Source organism: Pipistrellus kuhlii, unplaced genomic scaffold, assembly GCF_014108245.1.
Source record: "Pipistrellus kuhlii isolate mPipKuh1 unplaced genomic scaffold, mPipKuh1.p scaffold_m20_p_2, whole genome shotgun sequence".
Taxonomy (NCBI): domain Eukaryota; kingdom Metazoa; phylum Chordata; class Mammalia; order Chiroptera; family Vespertilionidae; genus Pipistrellus; species Pipistrellus kuhlii.
The window spans coordinates 141,138,701-141,155,733 of NW_023425515.1; the positions used below are offsets into that span (position 1 = coordinate 141,138,701).

At 37.7% G+C, this 17,033-nt stretch overlaps 1 protein-coding gene across 1 annotated transcript in view; it reads left to right on the forward strand.

Moving 5' to 3' along the window:
• Positions 1 to 335: 335 nt before the first annotated feature.
• Positions 336 to 17,033, forward strand: part of ADGRL4 (adhesion G protein-coupled receptor L4) — a 112,991-nt gene continuing 96,293 nt past the window's right edge. The window contains exons 1-2 of the mRNA XM_036446672.2: positions 336 to 514; positions 2,371 to 2,517. Of these exons, the coding sequence (XP_036302565.1) occupies positions 493 to 514; positions 2,371 to 2,517 (169 nt within the window). The 5' untranslated portion in view covers positions 336 to 492. The remainder of the gene's footprint in view (positions 515 to 2,370; positions 2,518 to 17,033) is intronic.

A 17,033-nucleotide genomic window follows, 5' to 3' on the forward strand; every position in this document is an offset into this window, starting at 1 on the left:
GGGCTCCTGACTATAATACTTCTTGACCCCTAGTTTTCATGGAACCTTATTCCTGGGTAAAAGCACGCCCTATGCTGCAATGTGGGCTGCAGGAAGGACCCCTCTACCTGCCCTGACCTAGCTTGGGTCTCTGCGGAGGACAGACAGACATCCTCTGACCACTACACCTGGGGACAGAGTGACCCCAGGAAGGATCTGCAAGGGTGTGACACGGTCGCCCAGAGCCAGGGCAAGAAGTCACAGGGTGGCGCGGGGGAAGGGGCAGGGCCGGACATGGCCCGCAGACTAGGGGCTTCACACACACACACACACACACACACACACACACACACACACACACACACACACACAGAGGCCGGAAAGTGGCTGGAGGAAGCGGGCGCGTCACTGGGGACGGAGCCGGGACCTGCCGCGCCCGCCCCGCAGCCACCGTCCCGGGACACCGTCCGACACCCAGCCGCGCTCCCGCCGCCACCGCCACGGCCGCCGCCAATGAGACTCCTCCCGCTCCTCGGTGAGTGCCCGCCGGCCCGTCCCTGCGGGGCTGGCGCCCACGGGGGCCCACGGGGGCCCTGGCTCGCGGGCCGCAGTTTGCAGGGCTGAGCGCACTGCACTGGCCGGCTCCCAGGGCGCTGGCGCAGCTCCGCGGGATGTTCCTCTCTGGCCTTTCCACTCTGGGGTTCCGTATTAGGGGCCCAGGACTGTCACCTTTCCCCCACCTGCTTACAAGATCCCCCAAATCTTCAAAGTCTTAGACCTTGACCTTTCTTGTGCGCCTTCCCCCGCCCAGAAATTTGGGGAAATCCAAACTATTCACACTTGGGAGAGTTTCCTGGCATCCCAAGGGGACTTTGAGCTCAGACTTTGGGTTCATTTAAAATACCGTTTTGGTGATGCTGTGCAGAAAGAAGAGATGTCACATCCTCCAAGACGAATTAACTGTGGTTCAGGCGGTGTGTTCAGCCCTAAAGGAGACTGGGATCTAGAAGCAGGTGTTTATGTATCTCTTGTTACTAGTAAGGACAATTGTTCTGAGGTGACTGAAAGTATTCAGAAAATGTGTAAGGTTCATAACTGTCCCTTCTTGAGACGACCGTAGACAATAATTTAAAAATAATAAAAATAAAAAAATAAAGGAATGCCCTATGGTCTTCCTTATTTTTCCCTAAAAAACAAACAAACAACAACAACAACAAAAAAAAAACCACCATTTCCAATTTCGTTTTCAATCCCTCTGTAATATGTCTTGTTGCTGGATTTTCTTGGTCATGTTTGTGTGGGGCTCCTTTTACGGAAGACCGATCTTTAACCAGTGTGTTGAGTTTTATTTTAATTTCCTCTACTGGGAAAAAAATATATAAGACTGTTATTAATAGAAAGGCGGGATTTAAAAAGATCATTAGAAGGTAATAGAAAAAATAGCAATTGCATTTGTCCTTCTGGGTGTTCTATGTTGCTCTTCATCTTAAAAGAACACAAATTAGCCAAAGCCAGTTTGGCTCAGTGGTAGAGCATCGGTCTGTTGACTGAAGGGTCCCAGGTTCAATTCCAGTCAAGAGCATGTACCTTGGTTGTGGGCACATCCCCGGTAGGGGATGTGCAGGAGGCAGCTGGTCGATGTTTCTCTCTCATCGACGTTTCTAGCTATCTCTCTCCCTTCCTCTCTGTAAAAAATCAATAAAATATACTTAAGAAAAAAAAAAACACACAAATTAATGAACGACATAAACTGATGAACAAAAACAGACCCAGAGAAAGAGAAGCAGTGATCAGACTCTCAAACCTCAGAGGGAAAGCAGGAGAAGGTGGGGGTAAGGGGAAGAGATCAACCAAAGGCTTGTGTGCATGCATATGGGCCTAGCCAGTGGCCATGGACAACAGGGGAGGGGGGAAGGGGCATCTGTTGGGAGAGGTTTGGGATGGGAATGGGGGGATTAGGACAATTATGTGATACCATAATCAATAAAATTAAAAAGAAAAAGAACACAAATTTGAATTTAAAAATTCAAATTTTTAAATTTGTGTTATTTCAGCAGTGGGGAAGGGGATGCTTTGCAATCATCAGGTACCTTTAAAAGGATCTCACCTGGGTAAAGGTGAGCCTAGGAACACTGTGTTCTTTATAAAGCTAGTTGTTAAATTTTAGCTTTTGTTGAGATTTCCTTGGTAAACACTGAGATAGAAAAAATGCCTTCATCTTTTTTACTTACTTGCTCTTCTGCTGTTTTTACCTAAATGTTCCCTTGGGAAATCTTTATAGTCTAAGCAGAAAGAAAGAAGACTTATTTATATTTACTGTAATCTAAGTCAACAATGAGAGGAAACTTCTTTTTCTTTCTGAAAAGGTTTTCATTTTTCTATTTTCTTTAGTGGGTTTTTCCACTTTGTTGAATTGTTCTTATACTCAAAGCTGCACCAGAACGTGTCTTCCAAACGCAAAATGTGATATACGGGATGGAGTGGAAGCCTGTTATTGCAACATCGGATTTTCAGGAAATGGCGTCACAATTTGTGAAGGTAAAAACGATCATTATTAACTTTTGGATTTTATTGTAAGATTTAATTTTGATGTGATTGCTTTTCCCCTGTCCAGAAATTAAAGCTTAATTAACTAAATAATAAGTTTGAATTTCCCTTGTCAAAATTTATACTTGATTATATATTTTTGATAATTCAAAAATTATGTCCTTTTTAAAAATTAATATTAAAGTCTTCACTTGAACTGAAGCTGGAAAACTAAGTTGCAAAGAGCAGAGTCACAAAGAACAGAGTTCATGATGTCCAGGCTCTATTGCTAAATGTTGTGCTCAGAGACTCTACGTAGTACTTGATTACCTACATTTGAGGATAATATTAAGAGATTTCAGGTTTTCCCCAGCTACTCTGGGTGTTGGAGAGAGAAAAAGAGGAAGGGAGGGAGGGAGGAGAATTTTGAAAATGCATTATTTGTGGAAAAGTAGACCTCATTTATAAAATTTTAGTCTAGAGCCCAGAGCAAAAATACTAGGAAGGGTCGTTCTAGAATGCAATGCAGCCATTGACTTGATAAGTATAATGCCATCTGACAACCACATTTAAGTGATTTCTTCTCTGTGGTCTTCACCACCACCATGCCTCCTCTTTCTTCAAGAGTCACTTAATTTTTCTTAATTCACTTTATTCATTTTTAGTAGAATCTAGTTTTGACTGAGTCAATAGAACAACATTCTATGTAGAAGGAAGAGAAAAAAGTTTCAAACCATGTAAATAAGTTTTAAGATATAATTGTCAAGTTCAAATTTGAACCATGTGGCTTTATACTGTATATATTTAAGATAATAGGGACTTTTTCTAATTAAGCCAGGATATTGCACACTATTAATATTGCAAGTGTTTGCTTATAGCATAAACAAGTTTTATCTTGTAAATCGATTTTATAAGCTCCTTAAAAGGATTAAATATGCAGTACACTGTAAGACCAAACCTCATTATAATTAGTGTAAAGTTTAACAAATGTAGAACAAGGCTACAGTAGTTTAATGTTGCATTAGATCAGTCCTTTCTCTTTGTAATATACTTGTCTACAAGCACCACAAAATTCCTTTCATAAACAATCTTGGGTTTTTATTGTATATTTAATTGAATGGCATTATGGAAAGTTGATAGTTGAGTGCTCTTCAAAATACTGTATCAAACATACTAGTGTGCTTTTCTGCTAATCAGTACAAATTGAACCATGGTACTTCATAAGCAGTGTTGTCTTTTTGTTAATTAGATATTTTTCAACTATTGTGATTACCATCATTGACATCAATAATTTTTCACAATTTAGCATCAGCAGTCAAACAGCTGCTATCATGTACTTAATGATTTCTTTAAAAACACACCTTTTCCTTGCTGCCTAAGTCAATAGCCAGCTGATGGCTATTTATTTCCACTGGGGGGGGGGGGGCAAAAAATACTTCAAGACCTTTTAGCCTGCAATTTTTTTCCGCACAAAACACAATTCATAAGAATAGTTTTTCTTTTCAAGTTATTTTTAACAGAAACCACCCCCATTTGTTTTAACTTAAATCCTCTTTTTTTTAAACTTAAATCCCTGTCTTATTTGTTTTAATATTACTAACTGAGGTTTATGACATCCTCTTAGAACTACTCAAACATTGTTTTTTAATCTTTTTCACCTTTTATTAATTCGCTGACAGATTTCCTTTATTTTTAGTAAGTATATTTAATCTGCTTTTAAAATTTAATTAAACTGAAAATATATTATCAACTATTGTTGGCTTCTTTTATCTCTGGAGAAATTTCCCATGGTTCCTGTCTTTCTTAAAGATTGGTATTTTCATGTTTTCCTGAAAATAAGACATCCTCCGAAAATAAGACCTACTTACAGGTTTCCTTCTGAGTGAAATATAAGGCATCCCCCCCGGAAATAAGGCCCCCCTTAGGCTAAACATGAGAGATTTGGTCCACTGATTCTGAAAGAAATGGAGTCACAAGAAATTCACCAGGAAATTCAGGAATTGGATTGTTATGATGATGTTCCAAAAGATGAAGACATGATTGCCATTGAATAAATGAGTAGTTCTTGATACTGTAGGATTCACAGTTTGTCTGGTTTGTGTTAACAACTATTGTACTACCGTACCGTATACAGGTAAATTTCCTTTTTTTTCATTTAAAAATAATGTGTACCGTATTCTTCTTCAGGAAAAATAAGACATCCCCTGAAAATAAGACCTAGCGCATCTTTGGGAGCAAAAAATAATATAAGACACTGTCTTATTTTTGGGGAAACAGGGTAGGTAAATAAGTAATCACAGAACAGGAGTTTTGTTTCAGAAGGTGCCTACTACTTGAGGAATGAAGTTATTTTCTTTTTGGCATCATTATCATAATCTTCATTATCTTTAAAAAATTTGGCTCCTTTAGAGATCTTCTAAATAGCTTATTATGTTAATAACCATTTCTCACTAAATGTACTTTGTTCCAAGAGCTGGTTTAGAACAAGCGATCAGAATTGAGATTATATGATCCATGAAAACTATTTTATTAGTAGTGAATTTATTACATTAATCATATTTTTACTGAACAATATTTAGTGAGCACTTTCATCATCATCATCACTATGATTATCACCATCACCATCAGGATAACTAGTATCTCTGTGCATGTCGATCAAGATATTAATTAGCACAACATTTTTATCTAGAATTATTCCCATTTTGTCTCTTTTTAGGAAATAGAATCCTAGAAAGATTAAGCGAACACCTCAAGTGTTACAACAAACTAGTGGTGGAGCCAAAAGTTGAACCCAAGTCTGTCTGATTTGAGAGCCTGTACTTTTCTGACTGTGTTTGACCATCAGGCCTCTGCTTAACATATACTGTATGCCCTTGCGTTAAAATAATAAATAATAAATAGTAAGTAATAACTTGACCCTGATTTCTAGTATATCTAAGGGCAATTACAGAACTGCATTTATGACTTGATGCAATATCATAGAAAATATAAATACAGGTAAATTTGAGATGTGCAACCAACTTCAGGAAAGCTTTCTGAATGGTGATAACATTTAAGCTGAGAATTGCAGAATAAATATAATTTATCAAGATTGACAAAATGTCAAAAAGAATCAAGCAAAAGGAACCAGATTTAACAAAGGCCTAGAAGTTGAACATGTGTGGTGTGTATTAAAGTGTTCCAAGTGTTTTGTGCTGGATATGTATCACAGGGTGTATTAATTGAGTGGGAATTGTCAGGATATCAAGAGTATGAACTTCTGTTAACAAAGAAGAGTCATTGGTAGGTAGTAAGTAGCTGAGTCTCATGAAAAATTGTGTATTAAGATCAGCCTGATGTTAGAGTAAGAATAAATTAGCAAGGATCAGTCAATCTACAAAAGGCTATTTTACCCAACCTATCAAAACAATAGCACTTTATATTTGTACAATTCATTATCTTTTATGTGATGTGTACCAATATATCTCTAATTTTTATCCAAGCTTTTGAAATAAAAAGCACAGATGCTATTTTTTTCTGACAAATATTCTTATGACTGGGTATAACTGGCTCTGTTGAGCTCCATGCTATACTCTTTTACATATGTGAGAAGCAGGACCCTGAAATCTTAAGTGAGTTTTACAGTGTTTGAGTCCAAAGTGATAAAGCTAAGACTCAAATGCTGGGAACTCAACCTTTTTGAGATTACCAAAGATATAAAAATGTTACTAGTCACCAGACATAATTGTGTAGTACAAGTTTTTAAACCAAATTGGTAAAAAAAAATAAAAAAAAAAAGAAAGAAAAAAAAAGAAAGAAAAAAATTAATAATTTATTTATTATTTCAACAACTTATAGAGGTATGGGTGAAGGAAAGGTGAAGAAGTTTGTGTAAAAATTGTGGGGTGTATTTAAAGACTTTTGAAATTCATCTCTCCTACCTATCCCAGGTAATCAGGAAAGTAAAGTTGGAAGGACTGAAAGAATGTTTGTGTATATCTAAAATACAAAAAATGCTTGAATTGGAATAAACTCTGCTGGAGAAATGAGAAGCTGGCACAAGGGGATGCCGTACAGTGCACAGTTGGGTGTGAGGATGGATGGAAGAGACAGTCTCCCTATTCTCATATACACATATTAAGTGGGGCTACATTCTCGGAAATTTCATGGAATCAGAATGGGGTGGAGGGGAAATGCCCCAGGTTAGCACAAAGAATCAAGAAAGATGTCACTGCCAGCTTTTATGTATGTGTAGAAATCTTTTCATGGCTTGGGTCATGCCTATTAAAAGTAACATCACAAATGTTTCACAGAAAATAATGAAGTCTTGGTGCCCATAACCAGGGAGACATACTCTGCATTTAAAAACAGGTTTTCATTATTATCTGATAACCATATCTATGCTTGAAAAATTCAACTGGAAGAATGTAATAAACTAGAAAGCTGTTTGACACTGGTAAAAGTAGAGAAAATGGCACAATAGCTATCTAAGAGTCAAGAAGAAGAAACAGCATATGGGTCCAGAATGTGGGAGAAATATTAATTAAAATAGCGCACTGGCACGATTCTGCCTAGACTAAGACAGCAGCGTTGTGGACATGGTGACTGCTTCCATAAAAGCTGTCTCTTTAGTAATGAAGAGGGTGCTAAGTAAAATGGGTAAACCAACAGTCATCAGAATAGAGGCAAAACATACAAGATGTATGTGTCTGTATGTTATTTCATGTATACACACATCAGTTAGCATAATTAAATATACTATCCCAGTGGTTGGCAAACTCATTAGTCAACAGAGTGGCAAACTGCGGCTTATGAGGTGCATGTGGCTTGTGAGCTGCAGTTTGCCAACCACTGTACTATCCAAACTATGTCCTACAAATAATAACTATAGTTCCAAATATTTAATACAATGATAGTTTGATAAATTAAAAAAAGAAATGTGAACAGAAAATAATTCTAATTCCTCTTTCTATCACATTTCCATATCCTATATTCAATGAAGAGTAATATGCAAATTGACCCTCACACCCTCACACAAGATGGTCACCCCCATGTGGTCACAAGAAGACTGGCAGGGGAGGGCAGTTGTGGGCAATCAGGCTACAGGGGTGGGCAGTTGTGGGTGGCCAGCCTGGCAGGAGAGGGAAGTTGGGGGTTACCAGGCCTGCAGAGGAGGGCAATTGGGAGAGACCAGGCCTGCAGGGGAAGGCAATTGGGGGTAATTGGGCTAGCTGGGGAGGGCTGTTGGGGCAACTAGGCTGGCATGGGAGGGTAGTTAGGGGCCATCAGGCTGGCAGGGAAGGTCAGTTGGGGGTAATCGGGCCAGCAGGGAAGTGGTTAGGGGGTGATGAGGCTGGCAGGCAGAAGCCATTAGGGGTAATCAGGCAAGCAGGCAGAGAGTGGTTGGGAGCTAGCAGTCCCAGATATTGAGAGGGATGTCTGACTGACCGGCAATTGGATATCTCCCCTGGGGTCCCAGATTGAAGAGGGTGTAGGCTGGGCTGAGGAACAATCTCCTCCCACCTCAGCGCATGAGTTTCGTGCACTGGGCCCTTAATATTTTATATTTAACTATAATGTTACACCTATATGATAGATAAAAGTTATGTATTACCCTTGACTTGTATTTACCACCTCAAAAATGTGAACTAGGGCCCAGTGCACAAATTCATGCACCTTGAAAGGAACTGTGGGCCATGAGGCTGCGGTGGGCACAGGGATGGGTTTTGGCTCGTCCTCCATACCCTCTCCCACCCCAGAACCATGACTGCTGGCAGCCCAGCTCCCACCGTCACTGCTTGTATGTGCTGACAACATTGGCCCCACTTGCACATGCTGCTGGCACAGAGCCATTGGGGCAGGTGCCAGCAGCAGGTGCAAGTGGGGGCTGCTTCCCTGCTCTCCCCTCAGGAGCAGGGGGAGGTGAAGAACCCTCAGGGGCAATCAGGGCCGGCAGCTGGTGCTCACACCTGCTAACAGTGCCAAGTATTTTGGGGCTAGGCTGGCACAGGGTGCCAACAGTATTTGCGAGCAGCAGCTCCGGTGCCAACTGTGGGTGCAAGAGGGGCTCGCACCAGCAGCGGGTACAAGCAGTGGCTCTGGCACTGGCAGCAAGTACAAGCACTGGGGGGGGACCTTGGCATGCAGGAGCAAAAAACTTTCAGTAACTACCAGAGGCTCGCCCTGATGACAGTCTTGGCCTGGCGCCCCCGCTCACCTGCTCCAACATCTCACCATGGCCAAAGCCTGCCATGTTCTGCACTCTGCCACCTGCTGCTGATGCCCGTCATGTTCCACTCATGCCCCCTGGTGGTCAGCGCATGTCGCAGCGACTGGTTGTTTAGTTGTTCTGCCATTCAGTCTATTTCATAGATGACTTCTAAAAACAAAGATGCCAGAATCACATTCACTAATGGGTAGTTCCTATTACTCCAGTAAATGTAGCCAATACTCAATACTTTATTACAACCCTACTTTGTATATGTGTATACACATACTAATATATAGTATATATACACATACTAATAAAAGGGTAATATGATAATTAGACCAGGTCAGCCGGACATCTTCTGGTCATCTTGGCCTCCTTCCAGACAAAGACATGGTGGCAAGGGCAGAGGGAGGGACAGTTAGGGGTGATCAGGCAGGCAGGCAGGTAAGCAATTAGGAGCCTGCGGTCCCAGTTTGTGAAAGAGAGATCTGACTGCCGGTTTAAGCCCAATCCCCAGGATCAGGGCCTAAACAGGCAGTCAGACATCTCCCAAGAAAAAGTTTATTTAGAAAATTACAAAGGTAGAGAAATGAGCCAGCCATAGAAGAAATGAGCTCAGAAAACTATATATATAATGTATTATGTATATTTTAATATATATTAATATATAATAAAATATAATATTAAACATATTAAAATTAATTTTATTGCTTTCTGTGAACTAGACTCCATTCTAAGCACTTTGCATGAATATACATATTTAAAAAAAACTTACTATCAGATTTAACATTTTTAGAGTATTGACTGTTTTTCAAATGAAGTATGTACCTTTTTTTGTTTTTACTTTAGGCTAAAACATTAACTTATGATATAGGTTGCTGATGATAAAGTATCAATTATAAGGAAAATTAGACATTGCTTTTTAGAATTACATTTTGCATACAAAATTGACATGGCAGTTGTACCATCTTATATTTTCTGTTCAGCAACATATTTAGGAGCTTCTAGGAAATTTAAATTAAATTAAAATTGTGCTCTTAATGTGGAATTTTCATACAGGTTAATCCTCAAGAAAATTAATGGTAGAAAGAGCAAAGGGATAATGGAGATAGTGCCTTCAATAGCACCAAGCAATTCACCAAGTCTGTTTTTTTCTGCTTCGTTTGTGACAGCTCTACTCTTTCGTCAATATTTTAAGATTGCCAAGTTTATTTAGTAAATTTGATCATTCCTTTGTTCTGGAATATCACTTCTCTATAGTCCCAGGTTTGTAGGGCATGGGCATACTTCATAGCCAGTTCCTGGTTGTCCAAGAAGTAAATGAACCAGTCTTCTGATTATCAAATTTTTCATTATTTCCCTTCTTCATTATTTAGTCTTATTAATGCTTAAATAAATAACTTTTATATTTACAACTTATTTACAACAAGGTAATAATATTAAATATATTCATTTTAGTGCTTTCTGTGAACTAGACCCCATTCTAAGAACTTTGCATGAATTTATGGATTTAATCCTTATACAGTTCTCTGAATAGAATTAGTATTTCCCTCAACTTATAAATTAATTTTCCCAGAGAAATCACAGTTAGTTGCCACACATGATCCTCAAACTATAATGTGAGGTACTTCTGTAAATAAGGAAATTGAATGTTATTGAGATAAAAATGAATTATTTTGGTTCTGCCCCCCCCCCACACTTTGAATCTCTTTCCCCCCACTACATAATATCAAAACAACTGCTAAAAAGAAAAAAATATATTGTTCATATTTATGATACTACAGGAATAAGTTTACTAGGAAAGTTAAAACTGTTTACATGTTTCAGTATCTTGATCAGTTATAATGTTTTAACTCCTATTCCTCTACTGCCTTCATGCCCAGTGTACTGAACAATGAAATGAGTGGAATCAGGGTGGGGCCATGAGGAGTCTATGAATCCAGTGAACTTTTCAAAGCAGAATCCACAGCACTAAAGGGTCAGCTCAGGGCATACAAAGAAGGCTACAGTGAAAGTGATGGATTTTCCTTATGGTGATGGTATCCCATCCCCTTCCCAGAAAGGATATGGAAATCAAAGTGATTGGTTGAGACACTATTTTCCAAAAGCCACACAGATCGGGCTCCCTACACCCCATTGGTGTTTGCTTCCAGTTAAAGCCAAGAAAATACTCCCAAAAGCAATGTTGTCATCTGCCTGGAGGGAATTCTTGAGTGTAAAAATTAATGCCACTTTTCTGCATACTCCCCCCATGTATGTGATTGGAATCATCTCTGAAAATTGCTCTGCGCTACTCATGTATATAGGAAACTCTGAATTCTCATGCACTAAAGAGGTTGTAATAAGCTGGCAGGCAAAATCTGGGCCAAATACCTGTAATAATCAGCATTGTTATTTAATTATAAACAAACGAGTCATTTAAGGATAACTAGTCATTGGAGAAAAGCCAACAATACAAAGCACATAGATGAATAAATAAAACAATGGCCTGGAAAATGAACTCTAGGAGGAGAAAAGAGATTGAGAGGAAAGGTCCAATTTATAACCTCATAGAGACTCTGGAAAATTTTACAACTAAACAAAAAATAGAATTGACTTCCATGTACAAAGAGCTATCATACCACAAAAATACTTAAGTCTTGGACAAGTCCTGAAAACTCCAGGTTGCTCAACTCCTGGTACCTCCTTTCTCTAATCTTCCTCTGCCTTTGTAACAAGAGGCATCAAGACAATAAGCTGATAAAATTGTCAGTGAGCAAATCAATGCTTAAAAATGACCAGGACATTGAGGCTAAAGTCTCCATTCCTGGGTATCTTCTCACACATTAGTGGAAGGTACACCAGGACAGACTCACCTAATATTCTTGAGTTCATCAAGGAGAATCAATAATCCTTTTTATGATAATCTATCATAATCTAATTTCACTCACTTGTGATTTTTTTTTTAAACCTGGATTGACCTCTTCCAAATTTCTCTCCACCTTTATGTCAAAGGTGAAACAAGATAGCCAATATATTTTCTGACCTTAATTACATCATTTGCTTGTGTTTCTTTGGCATTGCAATGTCATTACTATAGGATGGAACATATATATGGTAACCAGGAGTAGCATATTGTGTCTGAAGAAACTCTGCCCCGTTTGATTATACCAGAACTTTGTTATTGACTCACTTATAACTTTTGTAGTTATAATATTGTAATTACCTGCAGTCTCCTCCCTACGTTAGCTGTTCCCCCTAAGTAATTTTGTGAATTCACTGGCTAATACTTTTTTATTTTTTCTCTCAAACTATGAGAGAAAGTTCATTTAGGAAATTACAGACTTAGGAGTAGTGAGCCAGCCATAAAAGAAATGAGCTCAGAAAACAAGTTAGAGAGCCAAAAGAAGGGCCCTTGTAGCTTAAGAGAAAGAGAGAGGTAAGAAAAATACACCTGGAAGAAGGGATGGTGAAAGGAGCTGGCAAGCGCCATAGAGAAAGCCTCTCACTTGCTAATACTTTTGATTGTTCCTGCCACCAGGGGAAGGAAAGATCGGCCCTGTTCACTGGCCAGGCCTAGGGACCTTACCCATGCGTGATTTTTGTACACGGGGCCTCTAATGTTATCTATATTCTAGCTCTACTCAATTGGGATTCTCATGGTAAATCATAAAGAACATTCAAGCCTCAGTGTCTCTGTAAATGAGCCGATGAGACTAGAATTAATGTCTCACTTAGCTTTAAAATCTTTGATTCTGTTACTGTGAAATAATAGTCAATTTACAGTTCATCTATTTTTTTCAAAATAACTGGATTTGGGGCTCAGTTTGAAACATGAACTAGAAAGATATACAGATTTCAATCTCTTGCCTCTAAACTCAGTGCACTTTCCACTGTACATTGTTCTTTTTAACTTTGGTCTCTGGAGAAGGCATTACCAAGGCAGACAATGTTTTCATTTAGTCATTCTGCTTCCGTTTTCCCTATTTAAGACCCATGACCCATCATGATATTCTTTCCTGCTGAGCCAGGATCTGACCTCAATGCTCTTCTCCAAACAAATATTACAAATCACTGGAGGCTGACACATAAATGAAACTTATTTTCCATGTTTTCTCTAGTGGCTTCCTCCTTTGAAAAAAAATTTCTGGACCAATCTCAGTGAACCCTTCTGAATTACAGTGCTGAAAAGTACAGGATTAAATATAATCTGATCAGCAAGAGAAGCACTATATCAGAATCTCTTGAATCATTAAAAACAAACCAGAGAAGCCTTACCTGATTTGGCTCATTGGATAGAGTTGTGGTCGGCAAACTCATTAGTCAACCAAGCCAAATATCATCAGTTCAACAATTGAAATTTCTTTTGAGAGCCAAATTTTTAAAACTATATAGACAGGTATATTGTTATTAACTTAATTAGGGCACTCCTAAGCTGGCCTTTGCTAAAAACTCAAGGGGCCAAACAGCCACATGTGGCTTTCGAGCCGCAGTTTGCCTACCACTGTGATAGAGCATCAGCCTGCGAACTGAAGGGTCCCAGGTTTGATTCCAGTTAAGGGCACATGCCTGCCTGGATTGTGGGCTTAATCCCCAGCAGGGGGAGTGCAGCCAAACGATGATTCTCTCTCTCCCTCTCCCTTTCTCTCTGAAATCAATAAAAATATATTTAAAAAGCAAACAAACATGTTAGAGATCTCAGTTTAGGAGAGCTGGGCTCTGTGTTTAAAAAAAATGTTATTTAATTATTAACATACGAGTCAAGGGCTACAACACCTTGATTTTTTTATACGTGTTCTCCTATTGTTTAGTCACTGTAATACGTTTGAGAATAACCCCTTTAAATAGGATGCCATGCATCTCCATTTTGGAGGAGGATTGTGGTTTGTGCGACTTTATAATTACCATTAACTATTGCGTGGAACAAAATGCGGCAAGATGTAACTTCTTCTCATGCTGCAATTCCAAAAGGACTTCCATGATGATTTGTTTAGGAGTGCATGAGGAGTCATTAATGGTGAGAGTGAAATTGATCAGAGGACCAGCCCTCTTAGCTAGAAACCTACAGCCAAATTTTGCCATTCTGGATTACATATAATTTCAGACAGCAAAATACTTTGTGTCATGCTCAATAGATGAGACAAGATAATCAAGTGTGTGTGTGTGTGTGTGTGTGTTCAGTGGAGAAATTGGCACTTTCAATGTTGTACGTATAATCCAAGACTCATTGTCAAAGATCCAGTACACATGCCACTTTCTTTGCAAGGCCTTTCTTATTTCTATCTGTGAAGAAAAAAAAAGTTGTTTATTTTTTCATGTTCCTCATAATTCCCTTTAATTTTAGCTTTAATATATAATATTGGAGTAAGTTTTGATAGGGTCTCCCTGCTTTTCAGCCATCCCTGGGAAATCCTATCAATGATTATTGTTTGGGTATGGTGATTAATTTCTTATTCCATTATACCCTTGGAACCTACCAAAATTTCTTGGGTCCAATTTTTAAAATACTTTGGACTGTTGTTGTTCTGATTGGTGGGTACCCCTTTCTTATTGTACTTTGCCTATGTTTAACTTATTAAGACATTGTGGATGATATTTCTGCTTGGGTGTATCAGTACTCAGATTTAGTTGAACTGTGTCCATTGTTAAAGGCTAATCCAGCAAAATTATTTTAAGTATGATCCCATTCCAAATAATTTATAGTAAAGAGTCTTCATGACAGCCAGATGGAAAATTTGCATGACCAGTTAGCATTATATTTCACATTGATTTTTCTAATCATTTTCCTACCTTATTTTGAATGACCTATTATGCAAGGCTGAATTTTCATTAACCTAATTCTTGCTCTTTTGCACATTTTCATGAATTAGTAAGTGGCGTGTCCTAAGGCAGAACCAGTTGTAATGCTGGTACTGATGCTTTGTGATGATGGACTTCTGATTTGGAGTCACTCTGGCCCTAATCTTCAGAGTCTCATGAATCATGCTGACTATGCTATTTCCTTCTGCATTATATTTGTCAAATAGGCCTTTTCCACAAAATTTTAGAAATTGTGAAATTATTGGCACCTAGAAAGAAATGATATTTTTACTTCCAATTAATTAGCACTTTGACAGTATTTTTCTAATTTCAAAAAAGTTTAGTTTATGTATTATTGAGAATGTCTCACATTCATCACTCCTCCCAGTGAACTTACCTTTCTAAGTACAATTGATATGAAGCTGTATTTAATAATCAGTACCCATTTAAAATGAAGCTTTATCTTTTTTAATTAATGTGCACAAAGTGAAGGACTGTTATTGAAACAAACTTTGTTTTTTTATAAAGTTCTAAATTTGATTAAAAAGAATAAATGATTACATGAATGAATTGGGAAGAAATAAATTGTTGCTACGCTCTGTAACTTTAAATTATTTTATTAGAATTATGATACTTCCAAATATAAAAATTATGAAGAAAATATTATCTCCATCAACAAAAATGTTTTATTTTCTATTTTCAATAAAGAGGCCTTTACTAAAGCCTCTTTATTGAAAATGAATAAACTGAAGGGCAATGGTGAGGCATGGGGCCTAACAATAACCTGGAACCATTCTCATTCCCAGAGCCGTACTTTTGACTTTTATTTGCTATGAAAAGAGCTAGTGACCTTCTCCAGGAAGCTTGAATCTAACCAAACACTGTAGGCTGTACATCACAGACAGTGCGTTGTGCCATTTGTGAAAGTGACATCAGGAGAACCCAGTGACTGAGTTTCTGTACTATAATTTTTAGGTACACAGACTTTATTTAAGGTTATGTTTTGAAAATAGAATTTGCTGTATGAGTGTTTTTGGCTGATAAGAAATTGATTTTGTAACCTTGTTACACATTAATTAAAATATCTGGCAATATGTCATGGCTAGATTTAAGGAGCCACACGTAGTAGGATCCCTATGATTTCTTCACATTAAACTCATTGGTCAATTACTATGTTATTATTATGAGGAAGGAAAATATCTTTTTGCTACTGTGGAGACTGAATATTCTCCCCTGTTTGCATAAAAGGGTGTTTTATATTACGTGGCATATTTATCTGGTTCATTGTATTGAAGGTGGAGCCTTTTAACTTATTTAAGTGATTTACTTATGGATTAATATTACTTTATATTTTCTAATATTTGAAGGTTATATTTGTAAAGTAAAAATATAAGCACATGAGGTCATTCAGACATAAAATTTACTTGTTTAAATTATTCAATTTATTTTAGAATGTAGTTTTTAAGAAGTTACAATAGAAGGAAGGTAGTCAGTTGTCAGTGTTCTTCATATACTTTACATGTTAGCTTAATAGGTATTGACTCAGGATGTGTTTATACAGGAAAACTAATGGATTACAGAGGAGAGTTAAAACAAATGGTGAAACGTGTAATATTTTCCCAAAGAAAGACAAAATATGTTATTTATTTGAGATTTTATGGGGCTTAACTAACCAGATCAGTTACTTATATGTAAAATAATTATCTTGCCAAGTGGACAACTCCACTGTATATCTCTTGTGGATATATAGCATCAGAACTAAAATTTGGGTCATGTATATTTAGTGACTTCCTGTGGTTGGCCCTCTGCTATGATCATCCTGAATATTAAAGAATTTAGTATGAAAAATAAAAACTCAGCTTGTGTTTAACACTTACAACTTGAATCGGGAAGGAATGTGCTGTTTTGTTGTGCATTTTTGTAAATTATTAAAGTCAACATGCATAGACAAATCATTTTTTATGATATTTCAACACAGAATATTAGGTGGTTCTAACATTTGCTTGATAGTTATGCATTTGTGGCAAATGTTTTATATTTTGAAATAAGAGAATTGTATAATCCTTTGAGCCGGAAAGGTTGTTATGCCAGGTTTTCTGGTGCCATATGGAGGATAAGTTCTAGAGATAATTTCTGGACCTTTGTGAACACAGAAATCTATTGAGAATACTAAAGAAAGTACAACAAACCTCTGTTGGATATGCAAAGCAGGAAGGCAAGCAGATGCTTGATTATAGTGTTATGTTTGTTCAACTAATGTTATGTTCATTGCAGCAGTTTCATAATGGAATACCATGTGGAAAAGAACGCTTTTTTTTTAATGTGTTTTGGGCTCTGAATTTCAGTTTATTAGTGGATAAATATGTCAGAAACATTTTAGTAGAGGCCGTTAATTGTTGTTTTATAGTCAATAATCTCATTATACTTATCCTTTGAAAAAATCAGATGGTTGCTTTAAGAATAAATAAGTAAAAAACCTGAATTGAAGCAAGGCTTTGAATCATAATGCACAGTCCAATTTCATTATTATGTTGCAAAAAGAAACATCAAGTCTTATGGG